Genomic DNA, 22619 nt, shown 5'->3' with positions numbered 1-22619 from the left:
AACAAAAATCCTTCTCCTTCTCTGGGGCTCTTTCTCAGCCTCTCTTTGTCTCAGCCTTCTTGCTTGACTCAATAACCCCTTCCATGGGACTGGTAGAGGAAATCAGCCCACCCTCTACTCTGGATTCCAGCCCAGAGCTCTGCACTGAACAGCCAGGTCCACTCCCCTGCCTATGCTGCAGTTTTCTCTGGGCCGCTTCTTACCCAGCCTCTTAAATTCTTCTCTGAGTCCCTCTGTCTCTTCCTTGCTTAATCCGGGTCTCCCAGGCCTCCCTGCCTGCAGAGCTTTCTGCCTGACATTCGCTCTCCTACCACCCCAGGCCCAGGGAAGCTCCTCCCTGGGGGAAGGAAGGGGAGACGGGTGAGGAGGGGGTGCTGGGAGGATGGGCACAGAGCTGGCTTAGGTGTTTCCACACCCTCTGCTGTGCAACAGCCCCTGCCTGCAGCACTAGCTGGCAGGAGCTACCAGGATCCACCCTGTGCACGGATCAACCCAGATCTCAGGGGAAAACCCTGCCCCAGCGGAAGCTAAAGAGCCTCCAGGCCCCCTTGCAGGTAATCCTGGAGCTGACGTTTACAATTCCCTTTATACTTCACCCATTAACCGGCCTAGGCCAGGAGGGCAAGTGCCTCCTTATGGCAGGTGCGTGTTGTGAACTCAGTAGCAGCTCCTCGTACCGCTTGTCCGATGACGGCTGCAGAATGATACCCTAGTGGGGAAGATTTATTCCTGGTTCTGAAGACAGCATCGCCCCCGTCTGGCTCACATCCCGAATCACTGTCCAGTTTCTTCTCTGGGCACGTTTTCCTTTGTTGCTTCTTTAGCCACGTCCCACTTGGGGCTTGGCTCGTCGGGAAGGTACAGTGCAGCAAGCCAAAGTGCGAATCTAAAGCGCGCCAGCGTGGTATTCGGCAACCTCCCACATGGACACTGCAGAGCCGCTCTGGCTCCTGGGACTTTCACTGCTGTGTAGCATTGTTCACCTGGGACGTTGCTGCACGGCAAGTGGTGTGTGGGAGATTCACACCCTGCGCTGTAACGTGTTGGGTGGACAAGCCCTCGGAGCAGCCTCGGCACGTGCTGGTCTGTTACCCAATTTACAGGTGGGTGTAACCCAGGGGATAGGAGCCAACGTCATAGATTCCAAGGCCAGAAGGCCCGCTTGTGAAAACATAGTGACCTCCTGCGCTAGGACTTCCCCAATATAATTCCCAGAGCCAATCTTTTAGAAAAACATCCGATCTTGATTTCAAACGGTCAGTGATGGAGAATCCATCACAACCTCTGGTAAATTGTTCCGCTGGTTAATTACTCTCAGTGCTAAATATTTGTGCCAAATTTCCAGTCTGAATTTGTCCAGATTCAACGTCCAGCCACTGGATTGTGTCGCGCCTTTCTCAGATTGTGTCGTACCTTTCTCGGATATGCTGAAGTGCCCATTATTAAGCCTTGTCTACACTGGCACTTATGCTGGCAAAGCGTTTGTCTCTCTGAGATGTGAAAAAAAACACCCCGCTGAATGACATAAATTTTGCCGGCATAAGAGTTTATGTGGATGGGAGATGGTCTCCCCTGACATAGCTACTGCTGCTCGTTTAGGTGGTTTGATTATGTCGGCGGGAGAGTTCTCTCCTGTCACCATAATGCGGCCACACAAGTGCTTATGCCAGCAAAAACTTATGTCACTCGGGGGTGTTTTTTTCACACTCCTGAGCAACAAAATTTTGCCGGCATAAATGCCAGTGTAGGCAAGACCTTAGAGACTGTCAGCAAGTCACCCTTAACCTTCTCTTTGTTAAGCGAAATAGACTGAGCTCTTTGCGTCTATCACGGAAGGATGTTTTCTAATCCTTTAATCATCCTCGTGGCGTCAGACAGAGAAGTCGGATGGAACGGAAGTTCCATTTCACAGAGGATTTCGAAATTTGGCTTCGTTCCGGAGGGTAACGAAACCCTGACATTGGAAAATCCTCCACAAAGGAAAATTCTGGGGGAGAAAATTGTTCGAGTCAATTGAAATGTTTCCTTCTGATTTTAACTTTTTAAAAATTTTGTCTTCTGTGAAAACATGTAATATAATACAAAATAAGAAAGTGGACATGCAAATCTGTTTCAAAACGAAAAATCAAAACGTTTTGTTCCAAAACATGACAAAATGGGACATTGTTAGAACTCCCCCTCCCCCCCCCCCCCGTTTTTTCCCAAAATGAGATTCCCATGGATGCGACCCCATTTGGTGAAGTTTCTCCAACCAGCTCTACACACAGTGCGGATCCTGCAGGCTCAGTTGCTGGGTGCAAAGAGCTCCCAACGCCCAGCCATCAGATATGCTTCCTATGGGTCTCTCACTTGCAGCCTGCTCCTTGACTGCTCGCTGCTGCAGAGCATGGAGCCTGATCTCTGAGAAGTGAATTGCTCCAGATGAGCAACTGCTGCTGAGTGTCCCTAGCACTTGTGAGACCCGTGAAAGAGGGGTGCTCGAGCAGGTAATCCTGTCATTGGCAGATACTGCGCCCAAAAGGTGGGCTGGGCAGCGGAGCTGAGCAGCCAAGCGGGAGCGAGATCTATTGCACGTCTCCAAGGGACGTAGCCGTGTGCACGTGGGAACTCTGAGAGGCATTCTGCCGCCAGCACTCAGTGTTGCCTGTGGTCACGGTTTTGATCAAGAGTCTCGTAATATTTTATTTCTTGAAGCCCCAGCTCCCGGAGTCAGGTGATTTGGTAAGAATCTCTGCCGTCACTATTTTCAAGAAGTAAGTTTCTAGCCCTTCGAGCTGCAAAGAAAAGCTGGACTTCACATGACCCATGTGCAACCTAAAGGCTCAGTAGCATAGATGCTTCCGACATCAATGGAAGGGAATTTTCCATTGCTATGGGAACTCCACCTCCCCGAGTGACGGTAGCCAGGTCAACAGAAGCATCCTTCCATACACTGTCTACACCGGTTGTTTGGTCGGCATAGCTACTGCGTTCAGGGGTATGAGGGTTTTTCATAGCTCTGAGCTCTGCCGATCTAACTTCCAAGTGTACACCAGGCCTGATTGCTCTCTGGGCTGGGACAACTCAACGCTGCCCCCAACCACGAGTAGATGCACTTCCCTGTGTGTGAATTACTAGTAATGGGTGTGATCAGCTACTAAGCTTTACTCCCTGTTACTCCACACAACAGACAGAGTCTTCTACTGCTTCTAAGATACTCAGTCGCTCCGTTTGAGTCATTATTTCTTTGGCTGTGCCTGGGAAGGCTACTTGGTATTGGTAGGGCCCGTGAAATCATTGCTGTTTTTATTGTTCCTATTGTAGGCTGTCTGTAGGATTGATGGAGGCGGCCCCGGGACATGGTCAATGCCCACATTTCTCTCCCTCTGTGCTACTGGTTGCATCTCCAGTTCTCTGGATCAGTTCCGGGGAGGCACAACCAATAAATTAAAGAGCCCTCAAACTTCAGGGTTTCAACCGGCTACCTCATAGACTCATAGACTTTAAGGTCCGAAGGGACCATTATGATCATCTCGTCCGACCTCCTGCACAACGCAGGCCACAGACCCTCACCCACCCACTCCTGTAATAGACCCTAACCTATGATGGAGTTATTGAACTCCTCAAATCATGGTTTAAAGATTTCAAGATACAGAGAATCTACCAGCAAGTGACCCAGGCCCCACGCTACAGAGGAAGGTGAAAAACCCCCGGGCCTCTGCCAATCTGCCTTGGGGGGAAATTCCTTCCCAACCAGAAACATGGCAATCAGCTAAACCCTGAGCCATGTAGGCAAGACTCACCAGCCAGATACCCAGAAAGAACTATCTGTAGTAACTCAGAACCCGCCCCATGTAACATCCCATCACAGGCCATTGGCATATTTACTGCAGGGTCATGATGTGATTTCCCTCCCCCCCCCCCACTCCCCAGCGTATTCTGAGTGGGGGGTGACCTCCTTAACCTAAAGCATCAGAGAGGAGCACGGCTGGAGATAGGACATTGGACAGGAAGGGCCAGGGATCTGAGGTGGCACCGAGCATCTCTCTCTCGGGTGCTTGGCTGGCTGGTTCTGGCTGAGAGGCTTAGGGTCTAACTGATCACCATGGGTGGGGTGGGGTGGGGAATGAATTCCCCCAGGTCAAATTGGCAGTGACCTTGGGGAGTTTCGCTTTCCTCTGGAGTGTGGGGTGTGGGTCACTGGGTGTGTCTCATTTAATCATTTCCCTGCCACTGCCCAGGCCTCGGGCACTGGTGCAGCTTGGTCCCTCCTGGTCTCTGCCTGTGGCACATAATACCCCCGTCTCCTGATGGCTGTGATGCTTTGGTTTCAGGTGTTGGACTCCGTGTGCAGATGCTGCGTGGGGTTGGTGGCCTGTGCTGCACACAGCTGTGCTGTACAGGGGTCAGATTAGGTGATCTGGTCAACCCTGCTGGCCCTTGTAAACCCTGCCCCACTCCAGCAACAGGCGGGGTTCTCCCATCACCTCCCGAGAGGCGGTCGCGAGGTCGACAGAAGAACCGGGGGTTCGATCAGTGTAGCTGCATCCCTCAGCGGTGCAGATTTCACCCCCCAAAGGCCGTAGCTATGCCCGTGTAAGTTTCCGGAGTAGACGAGCCCTAACTCAGAGTCCGGCGTTCTCCAACTGTGTTGGAGTGGCACCTAGTGGCAGACATCTAAGCACCGCATTTTTGCATTGTTTTGATATCACGCCAGAGGCCTCATTTTCAAAGTAAGCCGTGCAGCCAGGGAACAGAAACAAGAAATGAATCAAGAAATGCCTGACTCTGCTGTTTGTGCGTCCAACCAAAAGAGCTTGACGTTTGGGGGTTGGATTGTGCTGTCGTTTCTCACGCTGAATAGCAGCTGTGACCACTTGTGCCCCAGGGGTTTCAATTGCTGCCTCAAGGCGGAAGGGCGGAGCTACTGGAGATACCACACTCTGGCCCTTGAATTGTGAATATCAAGCACTCAAAACAAAGCCATCAGGACAGTTTGTGAGCAGCCAACAGGCTGGTATAGACCATAGTTTCTCAACCTGTGGTACACGTACCCCTGGGGGTACGCGAGACACAGGCAGGGGGTACCCGGGGAGAAACAGAGTGAAGGGGAGGCAAGCGGCAGCAGCCCCTTCCCGCCCGGTCACAGCTCCCAGCTAGGAGCCCAGTGGCAGCCTCCTGTGTCTTGTGAGCTGGGCTCGCAGCTGGGTGGCAGCCCCCGCACCCCGGCTCTGAGCGGAGGGACAGCCGCCTGCCCACATCCCTGGGTCCCAGCCGGCGCGGAAGCCTCCTCTGCCCCAGCTCGGATTGGGTGGCAGTCGCCCACCTCCCGGGCTGGCAGCCAGGCAGCAGCCGCCTGCAACTTACCCAGGTGGCAGCCCCCCTCCCTGGCTCAAAGCCCAGTGCCCAAAAAACGTGTCAATTTCACTACTCTCCCTGATCAGTGACATTGACAACTATGACAGCCCCAGATTTCACCACTTACCCTCCTTCCCTGTCTCTCTCTCACCCCTTCCTCCTCTCAAATCTATGGCAAAAAATTTGGCGCAGTGCTTTATATTCCCCAGCATTGGCATGCCACTCAAAGCCTCCTAGCTTTGGCCAACGTCACCTCTAGCCCCCGTACATACTTGAGTTGCGCACCCAGGTGTAACGGTGGTAACCTTACCCACACTAGATCTGACATCTGTCATATCACAGCCTTGTGTGTGCAGCCCTTCTTCCAACCTATGGCTCACATTAGTCTGTAAATATAAAATCCCATGGAAAATTGAGTGTTGGGTACTTATTAAAATGTTCAGAAGTTAAGGGGTACTTGCTACTGAAAGGGTTGAGAAACACTGGTATAGATCACCGAAAATACTTGGCAAACAATTTCAAACCATGGACAAATTTGTAGAATCCCAATGAATCACAGGCAATTCGTGAAGAGTTAAAGGGGCTATAAAGACAAAGACTTTGGATCCAATTTTCAAAAGTGTCTACATGATTAGGAGAGGGACCCATTTTCAAAAATGATTTAGGCACTTAACCACTTCAGTCCCATTGATTTTTAATGGCGCCTAATTCCCACTGATTTGAAAATAGCGTTTAGGTTCTTAAGTCACTGAGACACATTTGAAAATTGTGTCTTCACCTCATACCCTGCTCCTCAACTTTACATTTTATTATAATTATTTTATGATTAAGCTGTTTTCAGAATAACAGTGATTGATTCCACTATAAAAACTATAGGCAGCAGCAGACGAATAAGAGAAAATAATAGTGGAAAAGTTAAAAACATTTAAAGGAACCTGAAATGGGGGCCAGGTTTACAAAAATCCTCAGCACCCACTTTTGAAAATTCTGCTCTCACAGCCTGCTCTTGCTCCCAGAGGTACAAAAACATCCAGTTGATGTGAATGAGAGCAGAATCAGACCCGTAAGTCCCACTGAAATCATTTGGAACCGGATTGAACCTCAAAGAAAATCATTTTTCTCGTTTACAATCTATTAGTGCAAGAGTCAGTCAAGCAGGATAAACCGCTTTTGAGCCAGAGGGAACATTAGACTAGCATGACTATTACAAATGAGAAGGAATTTGTTCATGCACTGTTACTCAAAAAATGCTTGACAGATTCTTCTCAAACTTTGCAGAAACATTTTTCCTTGACTTCACCGTAAAAATAATTCTTTCCAAGGCAAAGACCTGTTCCAAGGCAGTTATTGTAGGGACTAAATGGGGGAATCTGGCAGGAGCCTTAATTGTGGAGTGGCTGTTGCCTCTCTCATAATACTTTGCATTATAAATGGATTATACTTTTGATAGTGTTGCACAATGAGTAGGTGAGAGGAATAGTAACTGTGATGTAAGTATGCCTTACTGAAGCACTGGATACTGCTTTCATGGGATCTACCTTGAAAAATCCATTCAGATCGAGACAGTGTCTCATGGTCTGAAAGCTGGCCAGAAAGTCGTAAAGAAAGAGTCATCCTAAACTGCAGTGGTGCTGGGGCAGCTCCCCTGGGGGGTCTTTGTAGCTTCTTTATTAGCCGTCTGGAAGAGGGAATAGACAGCAAGGTAACAAAGTATGCAGGTGGCTCATGGGAGCTGTAGTTCAGATGCCTCATGCTCCCATTCTCCTCTATGGGCTTGGCTTCCTGACTGACTACATCACCCATGAGCCTTTCAGGTGGTTGAAGGGTTGCAGTGCCTCTTGGCAGTCACATGACTGCAGTGCATCCTGGGAAATAAAGGGGTCCTGGCTCATAAGTGAAATGGGGGCAAGAAGCATTCTGTTCTACATAGGCACTACAACTCCCAGGAGGCACCAGGGTGGTTCAGGGGACATTGATTAATGTTAATCATGGCCAAAATGAAATGTTTTGACATTTCGGAATCGTCTGAGAACTTTCCATTCTGCGGAAAGTATTTTGATTTTTTGTCCCGATTTGAGATGAAAACTAATGTCAACGTATCGCAGTTCCCCACGGGGCAGCATTTCTGGGGTCTGACCCACTCCAGGGAGACTGGAGAAGTAGCAGCCAGAGGGGGTAGGGCAGGGAACAGCAGAACAAGCGTGAGCCTTCTCTGGAGTTGTGTGTGATTTGCAGGGTCCGGCTGCTGGCGGCGAAGTGCGGAGAGTGGCCTGCGGAGCGCAGGAAGCTCTCGGCGCTGCTGGAAGGGAATTTTTTCTACGGGTGGTTGCGTTTGCTAGTTACTCACATTCAGAAGCTGCTCCAAGAATTGGCTGGGGCTATGGCTGTGAGGTCTGTGGAGGCGTCTGTTGCCAGTCCCACCAGCCTGGCTCATGCAGCTGCGCCTTTCCAGATCCCTTCCCAGACGTTCAGGATAGTTTTTGTATGTCTCACCTTACACCTTGGCCGCACTAGCTCCTATGGCAAATGGCTCGTGTGTGCCCTCATGTGGGAACGTGGGTGAGTTTAGCTCTGTCCCCAGCAATTCTGATTGCCCTCTGCTTCCATCCTACTCCCCTCCCCCCCATCTGAACTCCAGTTTAGCCCTAGTGGGAGACTGGGGCATGTTAATTCCACAGTGCTACATGGCCAAATCTGCTGGCTAGGGGCTGCAGTGGCCAATGAATCAATGCAGAGCAGCTGGTGTTTCTCACCCCCTGGTGGGTACGATACCCAGTGTGAGCGACGGCTCCAACTTCTGGGGCCACAAATTGCCACCTGCGCCCTCAGCAGTGACGTCCCAGTGACACACACCCCCCCCCCCGGTACACGGCAGTGACATTGCATGGAAACATCATCCAGATATACCCAGACATCAGCATCATTTGGGGGCCTGTCGGTATGTCATAAGCCAGGCTCCCAGGGAAGACACCAGGATCTCTGTCTCATCTGCAACTGATTGAATGCATTGACATTCGCTAGTGACCTTGGGGGAGATTATCCCCACAATGCACGGACCAACTGCACACAAGATACCCCTTCGTATAAGGTCCTTGCCCTGGGTTCTCTTGTTTCTGTGTAGAACGTACGGTCTGTATACGTGTCCCTACCTCCCACATGGCGGCTCAGCACATTGGATAGAGTTGGCTATTAAAGCTGGAAACACAGATAAAAATAGAGAGGATCCCTGGAGATTTGCTCAGATTTTCTCTTCTTACCAAACCCGCTGGGGTTTGCAGAGTGTTTTCTGGGAGCTCAGCCAAGGCAAGATTCAGAGTCAGTTCTGCTGGGTGAAAACTATTTGGAATCCAGGTTTTGCACTGGAGTGAACTTTGTCCTAAAAGCTCTTCAGAGTAAGTGGAGCCAGAAATATTTGAGATAAGCAGAATTCTGGGAACCCTGGTTTCTGCTGGTCTAATTATAACGAAGGGCATTTGTCAGAAATTTCAGTGGGGTTGGTAGCCCAGGGACAGGAAACGGGCAGTGAAAACCATTCTGAGGCGTTGGGCAGAGCTGAGTGGGAAATGGTTTTTCCATCCTGCAAGAGTTTTTGAGATTTTGAAAGGTTTTTTTCTGTTCTGAACTGGGACCAAAAGTCAGAATCTTGAAAATGTTTGCACTCTGACCATCCAGAAAAGAATTCGGACGAGGTCAAACGGAATGATCATTTCTAACGTTTCAATTTTTAAAACTTTTTTCACCTTTTTTATCAAACAACTGAAATTGCAAACAGAAAACTCATTTGGAACTCGAAAACCAAGCTTTGCCTCTCAGAAGTGTCGCAACGTGACCTTTCAAACTTTCGTTCGTTTTTTCAAAAAAATTTCAAATTGGGAGACTCATCAAAACCGAACCTTTCTCTCCAACCGTTTCGCTTTTGTCAAATCAGCATTTTCCAGTGGAAAAACGTTTCACTGGAAAATGCCCAACCCGCTTGAGTTTGGGGATTTGAGGAATGCTCGTGAAACACGGCGCATCAAAACTTGCATCTTCTTTGCAAGGGTGAGCTCCCTTCCTGACCAACTCACCATGGGATGTGGCACGGCTCTCCCCACAGTTGCTGGGGGGACGCTCTCTGAAGCAAGCCATACCAGAAATTGTGCGACGTCTGGCCTTTCTGATTCTTACTTGTAAAACATCACCTGCAACAGATGTGGCCACTTCGTTTTAAACGGAAAAAGTCTGATCCTGTGGCTGTCTGGGAGCAGCAGGGGTCTTTGACTGAGCTGGTCAATTCACAGAAAAATAACATGGCAAACAGCATGGCCATTTCGTGGTGGTTTCTGATTTGCAGGGTTCCCAGCACTTTTGCAGGTTTCCACATTTTTGGCCAAAAATGTGTATTGCCATTCTTTTAAAAAAACAACAGCAGCAACAAAGATTCCAGGTGCAAATGGCTATATCCATTTCCATCCCGTTTTCAATTAAAACCAAAAGTGAATAAAAACATCCTGAAAAAATTCACAAATTATTTTTTTTAAGATGACAATTTTTGGCGAAAATATTCATTTTTTTAAAAAAAATTGTCATTTTTTTTGGCTAACAAATTCCTTGTTTCCAAACGTTTCCACCAGCCCATGCCTTGATCCCCCTGGGAACAGTGCAGACCACTTACCTGGAACAAGCCTGTCTCCGGGAGACAAGACCCCAGCCTGCCCATGTCACCACACCCCCACCACGGCTCCTTGTCGCACATCTGCCACTCACAGGCATAGAACTGGGGGATATCTGGACTGCAAGCGCTCCAGCAGCAGGAATGGAAGGGGGGTTTCCGTCGCTGTAATTAACCCACCCCTCAAGCGGCAGTAGCTGGGTCGATGGAAGAATTCTTCCGTTGACCTTCCAACGTCTACCCCAGGGCTCGAGTCGGCTTAACTACGTCTCTCAGGGGTGAAATTTCCACACCCATAAGGGACGTAGCTAGATCACCCTCATTTTCAGGTAGTGACCAGGCCTAGTGATTGCCCTTTGCCCATCTCTGGGCCCTTCTGCCCGCAGATGCCACAGCATTTCGAAACAACCATGGACTGCCATGCCATGGCCTGTCTATTTTCCCCGGAGGCAGAAAGACCCTGGGGATTGCCAGGCCTCTGTTGATCTCTGAAAGCATTTGTCCTCCAGCTGGTGAAGCCATTTGTCGCTGGTGCATTAGCTCCCGGCATCTCCTGTTTGTGTCTCTGCCCTGGTGCCTCCCGGCGGCCTGGTCTGAGTCTGTCTCGTTTCCTGCTCCCCACAGAAGCCGCTGTCCGGCGGCAGCACGTCGTCCATGTGCAGCACCGTGGATTACAAGGCGCCAGAGGTGGAGGCGGAGGTGGTGGCCGAGGAGGCTGCGGAGGGCCAGGGTCCCGAAGAGTGCTTCACCGAGGGTAAGGGAGCCGCGCGGTGACTCTGCGGAGAGAGGCGCTGGGGGAGCAGGAGGGTGGAGGATTACCCTGTCCGGGTACAGTCCCAGAGCACCCGCTGTCCCTGCAAAACACAGCGTAACTGCCCCCGAACCAACAGAGAACAGGCCAAGAATCAGAACCCGTGATAGACTCCAGGAGCGCCGTCTAGTTAGCTTAGCAAAGGGATGGTGAAGAGGTGATTTGATCACCGCCTAGAAGTACCTACCGGGGAAGGTCTGGCGGCTCTTCAGTCTAGCAGAGAAACGTCTAATATAGTCAGAAACCAAACCTCCAAGAGATCCCACCCCAAACTCACACAGCCCCAAGGGATCCCAACCCCCCATGCATCCCGCCCCAGACTCAGGCAGTGCCGCACCAGATCCCGCCCCAAACTCACATGGCAACACAGAAGCACAGCGCTTCCCAGGCTGAGCCAGGTCACCAGCCCCCGGGTCCATTTCGAGTGTTCGCTGGGGTGAACGACAGGGCTGGTGGTGGGAAGGGACTGAGTGTACATGGACAAGGTCAAGGGAAGCCAGGGTGGAAGGCAAGGCCTGGAGTGGGGATGGCAAAGGAGAAGCGGGCCAGTAGAGGGGGGCTGTTGTGAGGGTGGGGAGCTGGTGCAGGGAGGGAGTGGGCTGGTTTTGGGGTGCGGCAGAGGGATGACGGGGTGTATGGTTCGGAGCCGTGTGTCCCAAGGGAGGCCCTCTCCCAGGAGAAGGCAGGTGGGGATGCCACAGCCCCGGTCCCCCAGCTGTCCTGAGACAGGAGACCAGCTTTAGGCCCTGGCCTGGTCCGTGCAGCTGGACAGGCTCCTGGCAGATGAGTTGAATGCGCCCATCTTCAGGCTGGGCTGCTGACCCAGGCTGGGGGGGGGGGGGGGGGGGTGCTGGCGCTGGCCCTGGCCCTGGCCCTGCGCATGCTGTGCCACGACCCGGGTGCTAACGGGTGCCTCTCCGCACCCCTCCGCCCAGCCTGCGTGCGGCGCTTTCCTTTCCTCCACGTCGACATCACAACCGACAAGGGGAAGGTCTGGTGGAACCTTCGGAAAACCTGTTTCAAGATCGTCGAGCACAACTGGTTTGAGAGCTTCATCATCTTCATGATCCTCCTCAGCAGCGGAGCCCTGGTGAGTTGCAGGTTCCGGTCCCGCGCCCAAGTCCCATATGCCCTGCACCGAGCGCCCTGGATTGGCTGAGGCCCTGGCTTTGTGGCAGTGCCAGATACTCCGTCAAGTCCAGAGACAAAAGGCGTAGCAATCAGTGCTCTGGGCACCTGGCCAGGCAGGTGAGGCAGTTTGGGGTTGTAGGATAAGCACCACAACTGGGGATGTTTTGGTTTGATCAGTGGCAAAATAGTTAACCCCCTTGACCGGTAAAATGCCATCAGTAGGTTTCAGCATTAACAATCCATTTCGATGAATACATGAGCTAGTTCGCAACACCCGCGAACTCGGGCAAACTTCACTTCATTTGTGCACATTGGGAAGGGTTTTCTGTAACCCCAAAGGCTGGAAGGTTTCTGCTTAAGTGAAAGCTGAGAGTCTGGAGCCTGATTCTGCTACAAGGGGTCGATTCTGTAGCGAAATCTCTGCCCATGTCATTTTGAGAAGCAGACGGGGTGCGGGGCTCAGTGATGTCTCTTGCCTCAAGGGACTCTTCTCTGTGGAACCAGGCACGGCAGGGCTGTATGTGAAGAGGATACAACACTTCCAAAACTCATCACAGCACATCCTCACCGTCGCTTGGAGAGATTGGCAACCCAGATTATAAAAGCCTCGAATGGCCCCAAAATTGGCTCTTCTTATGGACTCCCAAAGCTCCTGGGGACACCCTCCCACTCCACTGCCCCACCTCTTTGAAGGAAGGTGTCCGAGCCAAATCACAACTTTTGCAGGGAGTCAGAATTTCAGAGGCATTTAGATACCTAAAGATGCAAATAGGCATTTAGTGAGATTTTCCAATGCGCCTCAGCGCCTGTCTCCCATTGATTTCATTGGCACCTTTGGTTGCCTAAATACCTGTGAAGGTCTAGCCCTAAGACACAGATTTTTAAAGGTATCTGGACGTTGCTTTGCTCAGCACTGCAACGCCTAACTGATTTAGACACTTGGGAGCCAAAATCCCATTGACGGCGCTTACATCCTTTTTGAAAATGAGACTTGGACTCTCTCCAGCAGATGAGCTCACAGATACAATGGGACAGGAGAGCAGCCACCGGACTCAGGCCTTCTCCTTTTCGCTACATTTAAAGGGCTCTGCTGGTTTTAAAGGGCAAAAAGTCGGCCAAGGGTAAAATTCTCCAAAGCACTTCAGTGACTTAGGAGCCAAAATCCCATTTTCAAAAGTGACAGGGCCAGATTTTTAAAGGTACTGCCATGTTGCCGTGCTCAGCGCTGATCTAGGAGTCTATCTCACCTGGCCCTGTGTCTCTTCCAGGCTTTTGAAGACATCTACATTGAGCAGCGGAAGGTGATACGCATCATCCTGGAGTACGCTGACAAGATCTTCTCCTACGTGTTTGTCCTCGAGATGCTGCTCAAGTGGGTGGCCTACGGCTTCAAGGTGTATTTCACCAATGCCTGGTGCTGGCTTGATTTTCTCATCGTAGATGTAAGTTGCTGCTCGATGGATAAAGGAGGAGGGGGCATCTCAGTGCTTTGTAGCTTTCTATTAACAACCGACAGATATTTTTGCAGTAAAGGGTGAAGGGGACAGTTTTGGAGCATGGGAGATCTAGAAATCTCACTGGGGATCAAGACGCCCTTTGCGTCAAAGGCCACGTGTGTCTGAATGCAGAATCTCTGCTCTGTGCAGGCTCTAAGGGAGACTGCAGCTGAGGACGCTCTCGCACTGGGTGGGAGCGGGGCCTGGGCTTGACACGGCGCCTCCCGCAGTGTTCCACCGGGCAGTTTTCCAATGTGCTTCCAGCACATGTCGCTCTGCTATGGGCCGGGTCAGCATCTGGGGACAGACTTCCAGAGAGCAGGCAAATGCAGAGTGAGGGTCCTTAGGGAATGCTGCAAAAGCTTCCTCTTCGAAAAGGCCTTTCCACCATAAGAATGACATGCACCACACTGACCCCTTCTCCCCAGTAAACCCCATTTGAGAAACACTGCTCTAGCCAAAAAAAGAGGAAATTAATAAAATCTAACAATTCCCCACAAACCCTCCCCCAAGTTTTTACTCCGAAAAGAGACGTGCCAGAGACTCCATGAAATCCACTGGGGCTTCGCAATTGCTACTCATTTGTCTTGGAAGACACCTTGGTATTGCGGTGAGCGGCAGCAGTGTGAAACCTACCATAGACAGAGAAGAGAGGTGGGGGAATCTCCATCCTTGGAGGTTTTTAAGGCCCGGCTTGACAAAGCCCTGGCTGGGGTGGTTTAGTTGGGGTTGGCCCTGCTTTGAGCAGAGGGTGGGACTAGATACCTCCTGAGGTCCCTTCCAACCCCCATCTTCTAGGATTCTAAGATAACATTTCAGGAGTCAGCACCCTGCTTGTGTCTGGCCAAATCTGGAGTTAGGTCAGCCCAGTCACTGCCAACCCGAGGGATTAAAAAGCCCGTGAGAAAACCCAGGCACGTGTACAAACACAGGAGCACCAGCGCTTCCAGCACGGCTGCTGCGGGCAGGGAGCTGAGCCATTGCACTGCCCGCCGTTTGGGCTTTGCATTTGCGACTCTCCTGTTGCTTCAGCAGCTGTCACCGTTCGATTTGTATCGGATCAATTCTCCTTTGTTCCCGCTGCTTTTCTTACACCTGCTGCTGGCTTCTCACCTGGGCCTTGTCCGCCCTAGCAAACCGGGTAACTCAGCCCCAGCGTTAGAGGGCTCAGTGGGAAAGATCGACTCTAAGGGACTGGCCCATGGCCTGTCTGTGCTCTGCTTGAGAGACAGCACGGGCTGGTGGCTGGGGCACTCACCTAGGACTCAGGTGAGCGGGGCAAGTCATTCTGTGCCTCAGTTTCCCCTCCCACGGTTTGTTTATCCTGTCTGTTTAGACAAGCTCTATGGCACAAGGCCTGTCTCGTGGGTCCTCCAGGAGCCACTAAAATAACTGTGGCCAATACAAGGTGATGGTGACAATAGGTTCCTCCGTGGCTACTGCGGGAGGAGTCAGGCGTTTGCTAGCGGGCCGAGAGAGGAATGTGCTCTGCGGGGGTCTGGATGAGTCAGTGTGTGAGAGGCACGAAGCCGTCCGCCCGCTGCGCAGAGAGGGGCACTAGCCGGGGCCCCCAGCTCCACAGTGACCCCAGCACCTCTCAGTCTTTAATGGGTGTATCCTCCCCCCCGCCCCGCCCCAGGAGGCAGGGCAGAGCTCCAGCCAGCAGCAGCGAGCCTGGCTCTCCAGCTCGAGGAACTCGCGCTTATGCACCCCGTAAGCAGCGGGCTGAGCCGCTGAGCCCAGTCCCCCCAGGGGAAGGCGCCCAGGTGAGGAGGGAGAAATGTCAGTCGGGCGATGGGGAAGGGGGCGCAGGCCCTGCGGGGGAAGAGGGCACCTTGCCATCTGCTCGTGAGCTGCCTTGCTTCCCTCGGCGCCACCGCTAACTGCTTTGGGCTTCTCCCTAGGTTTCCATCATCAGCTTGACGGCAAACTGGCTGGGCTACTCCGAACTGGGAGCCATCAAATCGCTGAGGACGTTGAGGGCTTTGCGACCCCTGCGGGCTCTGTCCAGATTTGAAGGCATGAGGGTAGGTCCGTCGCCAGGCCTCCTGGCTGTGCTGATCACACTGTGTGTGATCCTGGGTCCTTGTCCCCTGGCAGCCCCAGAGCCGCGAGCTATTTAACGGTGTCAGGGCCAGGGCAGCCAATGCACTGGCCACAGCGCCAGCTCGGCCCCGGCACTCCTAGGAAGGGCTTTTCCGAGGAAACTGATGCCCAGCATTGCCGAAGCCCGGCCTTCAGAAACCGGAGATCGGCTTCCAATCGTGACACTTCGGTGAGCTCTTTTGCGGGCCTTTCAGAGTCCCGTGTTCAAGCTTTTCTCTGCGATCGCCGGGGCTTGAAACGTTGCTTTTTTAATGAAAGGCAAGAAAGCTCATGAAATCCCCTGATTCCGGGAGCTGGGGCTCTACCAACCACGCGCGATGAAGTCACGGGAGTGAGCAACGCTGGACTGATCCCCGACAGACCCGGGGATGGGGAGTGCGGATCCCGAGTGTCACGCTCGCAGAGGGCGAGGGACAAGATTCCTGCCTGGCTCCTGGCAGCCCGTGCAGAGCCAGAGGAAAGAGAAGGGGGCACAGGGATTGTGTTCAGTAGGCTCTGACTCTCTCTCCAGCTGGCGTTTGTGGGGCATGGAGATATGGGGCCCGCCCCGGGGAGATGTTCCCCTCTGGGCCGCGCTCTTTGAAGCCCAGCTGCTCCAACAAGGGACTGTAACACCCTCAAAGCGCAGCCCTGGATTGCACCACACCTGACGTGCCCGGCTCCTGTCTGCCTCTCTCTGCTCCGCGGCGCCTGCCTAGAGCTGCAAAATGGCAGAGGAGGGGCTGGCCCAGGAGCCAGCAGGCGGATGTCCCCGAGCAGCGAGCCCTCATCCTCTCGGGGTGGTTCCCAACCCAGCGCAGTTAGCTCGGCTGGCGCTGCACGGCTCACTCCTCGATCATGGGCCGGTCTCAAGGGCTTGCACTGCGGCCAGTTCCCAGGGTTTCCAGAGGCCTTGGGGCACCACAGTGTGGGGAGTGAGTCTCTGGCTAGCCTGGCGCTCTGCCTGCCCAGGCCAGGAATCCACATCCCCCCGGCTGCCCCTCAGACCCGCCGGCCTCCCGACCCCCCCACTTCACTGAGAATTGCCACCGAGGGGGGTGACCCAGAGGAGTGGCAGGGCAGAGAGGAGCAGCCTGGACCCCAGAAACACCTCTGTGGTCACAGACCAACCAACGCCAAGACCAGGAGCCCTCTTGACCCGGTTCTGGGGGTCCAGGGAGGGTGCACAGGGAGCTGGGGGGCGGCCGGCCAGTGCAGGAGCTGAGCTGTAGGCTGAGGACACAGAACTCAGCCTGTGCCGCTGCCTGATGACCTAACGGAGGCGCTAACGCACCAGGGAAAGCCCTGCCTGAGCCCCAGTTCTGGTTCCGCAGCTCCTCCTGTTATTTCCCAACTCTTCCAGGCCAACACGGGCAGCCCCTGTGCCCGGGACCCTGGGCAGGGGCGTGACCCTGTGCCACCGCCCATGCTGCCGGGGCTTGCCTCTTGTGGTCACTCAAGCTAGCTGTGAGCAGAGCTGGCGCGGGGGCATCTACACGTGCTGCAATCGCGCCGCTGACTGCTGTGTAGACAGAGCCCGACAGTCCCACGCCTGCTGGACGATGCCCCGTCACTCCCAGGCGGCGCGTCCCTTGGGCTAACACGCCCCCTTCGGCCCTGGGGAGTGACTCGGCTCGGGACCTGTTCGGGGCGGGGCGGGGCGGGGCTCACCCAGAAACTCCAGGTAATCCCACCTGCGGGACAGTCACCTCTTCAGGCGACCTTGAGGAGATGCGGCCGCCCCTGGGCGAGGGGCACCGTTCCTTCCATCCCGCTGCGATCCCAACGGCATTACGAGCCCCCCACCACGGGGCTGGCGCTCGGCCGAGTCTTGAGCCGCCTCCTCCAGCCCAGCCCCTTTCCCCCCTTCCGTTGCAGGTGGTGGTGAACGCCCTGCTGGGTGCCATCCCCTCCATCATGAACGTCCTGCTGGTCTGCCTGATCTTCTGGCTGATCTTCAGCATCATGGGGGTGAACCTGTTTGCGGGGAAGTATTACCGGTGCATCAACACCACCACGGACGAGCTCTTCCCCATCAGCGTGGTGAACAACAAGAGCGACTGCCTGGCTCTGCTCTACACCAACGAGGTGCGCTGGGTCAACGTCAAGGTCAACTTCGACAACGTGGGCCTGGGCTACCTGTCCCTGCTGCAGGTGGTAAGTGCACAGCAACGCAGCAGCTCTCGGCCCTGCCTTATCCCCGGCTGGCACAGCTCACCCTGCCGGAGCTGCCGTCAGATGCAGGGCAAGCAGCGCCCCTACGCGCCCTAGGCACGAGAGCGCTGGGCTCTGTGGTAGCGTTATGGGCGTGACAGCAGCACCTAGACCGAGATCAGGGCACTGTGCTGATGCCAGGAGAGACAGGCCCTGCCCCAAAGAGCTTACAGGAAAAATAGATGGGACCAAATAATTATCCCCATTTTACAGAAGGGGGTGGGGGAAACCGAGGCACAGAGCGGGGACGGGACGTGACCAAGGGCACCCCCCAGGTCAGTGGCAGAGCTAAGATTAGCACCTAAAGCGCAGATCATCAAAGGTATTGAGGTGCCTAATTCCCTTTGAAGATCTCTAGGCCTAGCTGCCAGGCCGCTGGCTCGTGCTGCCTCTGCGTTTCAAGGTCTATATTTACTGTCCGCACAGAGCTGCTCTGAACAGGTGAGACGTCATGGGGCAGTGAGCAAAAACGAGCTCTCGGTAAAGGAATCCGTGGAAAACACCAGCCTGTTCCTGTGCAGATGCTAATGCGCCCGAAGGGGTTTCGCTCACCCAGGAGCTATGCACTGACAACCCTCTCTGAGACGTCCCGGAGAACTGGGGGAGCCACCGGAGAATGGGGCCGTGGGGGGAGGGAAGGGAATTTAACACACCGGAGCGTGGGATGATTGTGGCAGCTGCTATTCAGTGAGCAAAAGGTCAACACTTTTCTAATGCTGTGTCCAGCCTAGGTCCTCATGGTCCTTAGGGAGCTCAGATCTCGCTGCCGGGGAGATTTCTGCCTGCTCTCCCTCCCCTCTGCGGTTTCCTCTGCCTTGTTCTTAAATAATCTCTGATTGATTGTTGACTGGGCCGAGGAGGGAGGGGGCCTACTGCAGGGATAGGCTGTGTACGCTCCCATAGCCTGGGGTTGGAGCACGTCCGAAGGATGCAGGAGACAAAACCAAATGCCGCAGCCTCAACGTTTTGCTTGAGACAGAATTTGTCTTCTCCAGCCAGCCCGAGGCAGGGACCGCTCTGGTGGGTTCTGCCCAGGATCTCTCCCATGCCTTCATGGCAGAGCCCAGCCCGTGGGACAGGCCACCCCGGGGCTTGCACAAGCAGGCCAGATTTTCCTGCAGCACTTTGGGGGCCAGGTGTTCAGCAGCCAGCGTTCAGCTGCCGTGCTGAGCTCCTCTGGGGACCTCGAACTGACTCCATCGTTCTGTGCTGTTCCGGCAGGCCACCTTCAAAGGCTGGATGGACATCATGTATGCGGCCGTGGACTCCCGCGAGGTGAGGCGACGCGGAGCGAGGGCGTGTCCTGCCAGCGGGCCCCAGCCTGCCTGCGGCTCTCTCCTCGACACACCTGGCTCTGCAGGGGACGCGGAGCCCTGCCCTGCCCAGTTCAGCATGGCTGAGCTCTCTCTGTGCACTGCCCCCTGGCACCGGCAGGCCCCACCCACACCCAGCTCAGGGGTTCGGGCAGGTTGGGGCCAGAGGAGCCAGGCAGGGAGGAGTAGAGCTCCCACCCTGCCCTGCTGTGGGAAGGGGGCAGAGCCTGACATTTCATTGATCATCCGCTCTGCAGGCACCAACCTGCCCCTTTGCCTTGCCACCGCCCCAAACGCCTGGTCCCCAGAAACCGGCCTCCCAAAAAGGCTCCCTCCTGACCCCAGACTAGCAGATGTCCCCCTCTTTTCTGGGACCCAACCTTTGTCCCCCCACCTTGTGCCCCCGCTCCTTTCCAGTGGCCGAGCCCTCCAGTTCCCCACTCCCAAGAGCTGCTCTTCACCTTCCCACCCTTCTGGGGCGTTGAGTTTCCATGGTCCTTCCTCGCTGCCCAGGCCTTGGCAAGCATCTCCTGCAGCCGGGGGCAGCCGGACGTTTTGTCGCACTGTGTCTGCTGTCCTGGAGACGGAGCACAGGTTTCTCAAGCAGGAAACCAGTGTCAGATCTGAGCCACTCTGCAATCAATCCCAGGGTTTAATTGGCAGGGAGGGGGCTCCTGTGCTGGCTGGTGGGAGGAGGCTGGCTTCACAAACCTGGCATGCCCAAGGAGCTGTTCACAAAACCAACCTCTCCGAGCCCCGTCCCAGCAGCAGGCATTTCGCACAGCTGAACTACAAAGCAGAACAAACCCCTTTAGTGCAGCTGCACGATGCATTGCAAAGGTCCCAACGCTGCCTTTTTCACCTTGGAAATATCCTGCATTGTCTCCGCTGCTTTCTGATGGAGGCCTGGAGACTAGGACCTCCCAAGAGACAGTGTCTGCCTCCCCGTGTGGGAGGAGATGGTAGTCGCCGTATTTAAAATGTTTTGCTAAAACTTGTTCAACTCAAACACGGACAAACACTCAGGAGGAAAATTCTCCCTATGGAAGAATCAGGCCTGTGGGTGAGAGAGTAGCGTGCGTAACGCCCATCAACTCCGTGACCTCCCTTTAGCGTGCTGCCTGCGCTGCGCTGCACCAACAGGAAATGCGTCCCAGGCGACGCAGCGCTGCGGTTGTTTGGAGGTGGTTTTAACAGATCGACTTCCGGATCCATCGTGCAGCTCGTCATTTCCGCTCAGTCCATCTGAGCAGATCGATCGGACGGTGGCGAATTTGCCGCCGTCAGCGTAGACATAACATACCTTCAGGCTCTGTCCTGCTTCGGCTGACGGCTGAGGCAGGTGCGGCCAGCGTGCTGCCACCTGCCTCTTAGTTCTCTAGGCAGTCGGTCAGCAAAAGCAGGGAAGACAAAACTCATCCTTTCTAGGGGTAGCAGGAAAAAGCTGAATTAAAGCCCCCAGCCCCTTTACTGCAGGAAACGCCAGCCTGAGGCTATCGGGACAGGTCAGAAAATAATGGTAAAAATCCTCGTCCTGCTTCCCCTGATGACCCGCAATGCAGCACACCCCCTCCGGGACCAAAGCCTGCCAGCCAGGGCAGCTCAGCTCCGTAAGAGCGAGGCCAGCAATTCCCAGCACCTGCCTGTCAGCCGGTCCCTTAGCGGCCTCTGCTGGCGCACGGCCTCCTGCTGTCCCAGAGGACGCAGCGCGTGGCCATAGAAGCAGAGGCCCAGGGTATTTCCCTGCCTAATGTGAGTCTGTCACTGCCCAGCCCGCATCACAGGGGCTCCGTCACAAACCCCTCTCCTGTGATGGCTCCTGTCCCCCACGGGACCACCAGGACGCTCGCCCTGCTCACGTCCTTCCGCTGCCCATCTGGGAGCACCTCGGGGCTCCGACTCCCCAGGTCCGTGCAGGGCACAGGCCTGATCTGCCGAGACGCGCGGAGTCCTCCCCTACGGGCATGCTCCTGGCGTTGAGCACGGCCCCTGCTCTGGACACCCCCTGGCCCTTGGCCCTCACCGCCTTGGTTCATGGCACAGCCTGAGTAGCACCTCCGGGAGGGAGGGGAGATTTAAATACTTCCCTGTCGGATCTAAGTGGTGCAACTAACGCGCCGGCTCTGTCTGCACTGCAGGCAGGGTGTGAGTGCAGGACGTGTAGACACACAAACAAGCGCTGCTCTAGCTAGCTGGGGGTCTGACTGCAGTGAGGCCGCGGCCGCATGGCCAGCAGTGTGGGCTAGCTGCCGGAGAGATTCCCAGCCCATGCCGCTGCCTCTGCTGTGGCGGTTTCACTGCTATCGTTGTTCAAGCCGGCTGGCTCTCGGCTGGCCCGGGGCTGCCTGTCACATCTCAGGCTGCAGTGTAGACAGACTCTCCGAGTTAAGAGGGGCAGCATTGGGGACCTGCGCTCAGGGGCGTTGCATATGCCAGTCGGAATGCGCTAGAGCCCCTGCAGCACGGCGGCCCGAGGGAAACCACAGCCAAAGCAGCTTCTTCGGGCCTCTTTGGCTCCTGCCCACTAGCTGGTCCCTGCCGTGGTGGTGGAGCTCACCAGGGCGTCCCGATAGCCAGTAGCCCTCCAGGGATGGAGCGGCAAAGGCCTCTCCCAGCCTGCCTGCTGTGTGGAGCTCTCCAGGGAGTGTGGGTCCGCAGGAGCTGGGCAGTGAGGCACCTCGGCTGCCCCCCTGGGGATTGGGGGGGTTGGGTTGTCAGCATTCCCAGCCCCTGCAGTGCAGCAGTGACCCCATGCCGGCGGGCGGGGGGGGGGATGTGTCCTGCCACTCACGCTTCCTGTGCTCCCCACTCAGATCGAAGAGCAGCCGTTGTACGAGACCAACCTCTACATGTACATCTACTTCGTCATCTTCATCATCTTCGGCGCCTTCTTCACCCTCAACCTCTTCATCGGCGTCATCATCGACAACTTCAATCAGCAGAAGAAGAAGATAAGTATCTCCCGGCCAGCCCGCGTGCCCTGCCTTCCCACGGCCCCAGAGATTCGTAGATCCCCAGGCCGGCCGGGATCTTCTAGTCTGGCCGCCCACAGAGCACGGCCAGAGACCTGCCCCGCAATACACCCGAGAGCAGGGCTGGGAGAGGCAGGCCAGAAAGGAGCGCTCTGCTGTGGGCCGTGTATTGCGGCTCCTGGGCCAGGGCACAGATCGAAGGGCCGTGGGGTCCCCGAGAGAGGTCAGACACAGGAGCAGACAGGGTCTAGGGGCAGAGACACTGCTGTGCACGAGCTGAAAGTCCCCGGGGCAGCTCCCTGGCGGGCCGGTGTCCACTCTTCCACATCACTGATGGTGCTAAATGAGCTCCCTGCAGGAACCTGCTGAAGGCGACCTGACAGATCACATCCCGGGCGCTGCTCTTGGGGTTTTCTCGTTTAGGATGTGTAAAGGGGGCCTGGAAAGTACTCAAGAAATGGTGGTGGGGAGGAAGGAGTCTCTTTTCTGTTCATTTTGGACCCCAGAAGTGTCAGCACTACCAGGCCTGGGCCAGGGGCTGGGCATACTAAGGTGTTGTGGGGCACAGACCCTCCTGGGATGGGCCACAGCACCCCTGCTCCACTCTGC

At 54.9% G+C, this 22619-nt stretch overlaps 1 protein-coding gene across 1 annotated transcript in view; it reads left to right on the top strand.

Moving 5' to 3' along the window:
- SCN4A (sodium voltage-gated channel alpha subunit 4) overlaps positions 1 to 22619 on the top strand; it is a 111340-nt gene that overhangs the window by 78654 nt on the left and 10067 nt on the right. The window contains exons 17-23 of the mRNA XM_067556282.1: positions 10613 to 10742; positions 11735 to 11889; positions 13199 to 13372; positions 15331 to 15453; positions 17390 to 17668; positions 18947 to 19000; positions 21852 to 21989. Of these exons, the coding sequence (XP_067412383.1) occupies positions 10613 to 10742; positions 11735 to 11889; positions 13199 to 13372; positions 15331 to 15453; positions 17390 to 17668; positions 18947 to 19000; positions 21852 to 21989 (1053 nt within the window). The remainder of the gene's footprint in view (positions 1 to 10612; positions 10743 to 11734; positions 11890 to 13198; positions 13373 to 15330; positions 15454 to 17389; positions 17669 to 18946; positions 19001 to 21851; positions 21990 to 22619) is intronic.

This window comes from Emydura macquarii, unplaced genomic scaffold (assembly GCF_026122565.2).
Source record: "Emydura macquarii macquarii isolate MOO-44397 ecotype Brisbane River unplaced genomic scaffold, CSIRO-AGI_Emac_v2 contig_1692, whole genome shotgun sequence".
NCBI classification, from domain to species: Eukaryota; Metazoa; Chordata; order Testudines; family Chelidae; genus Emydura; species Emydura macquarii.
This window is presented reverse-complemented; position numbering and strand designations above follow the sequence as displayed.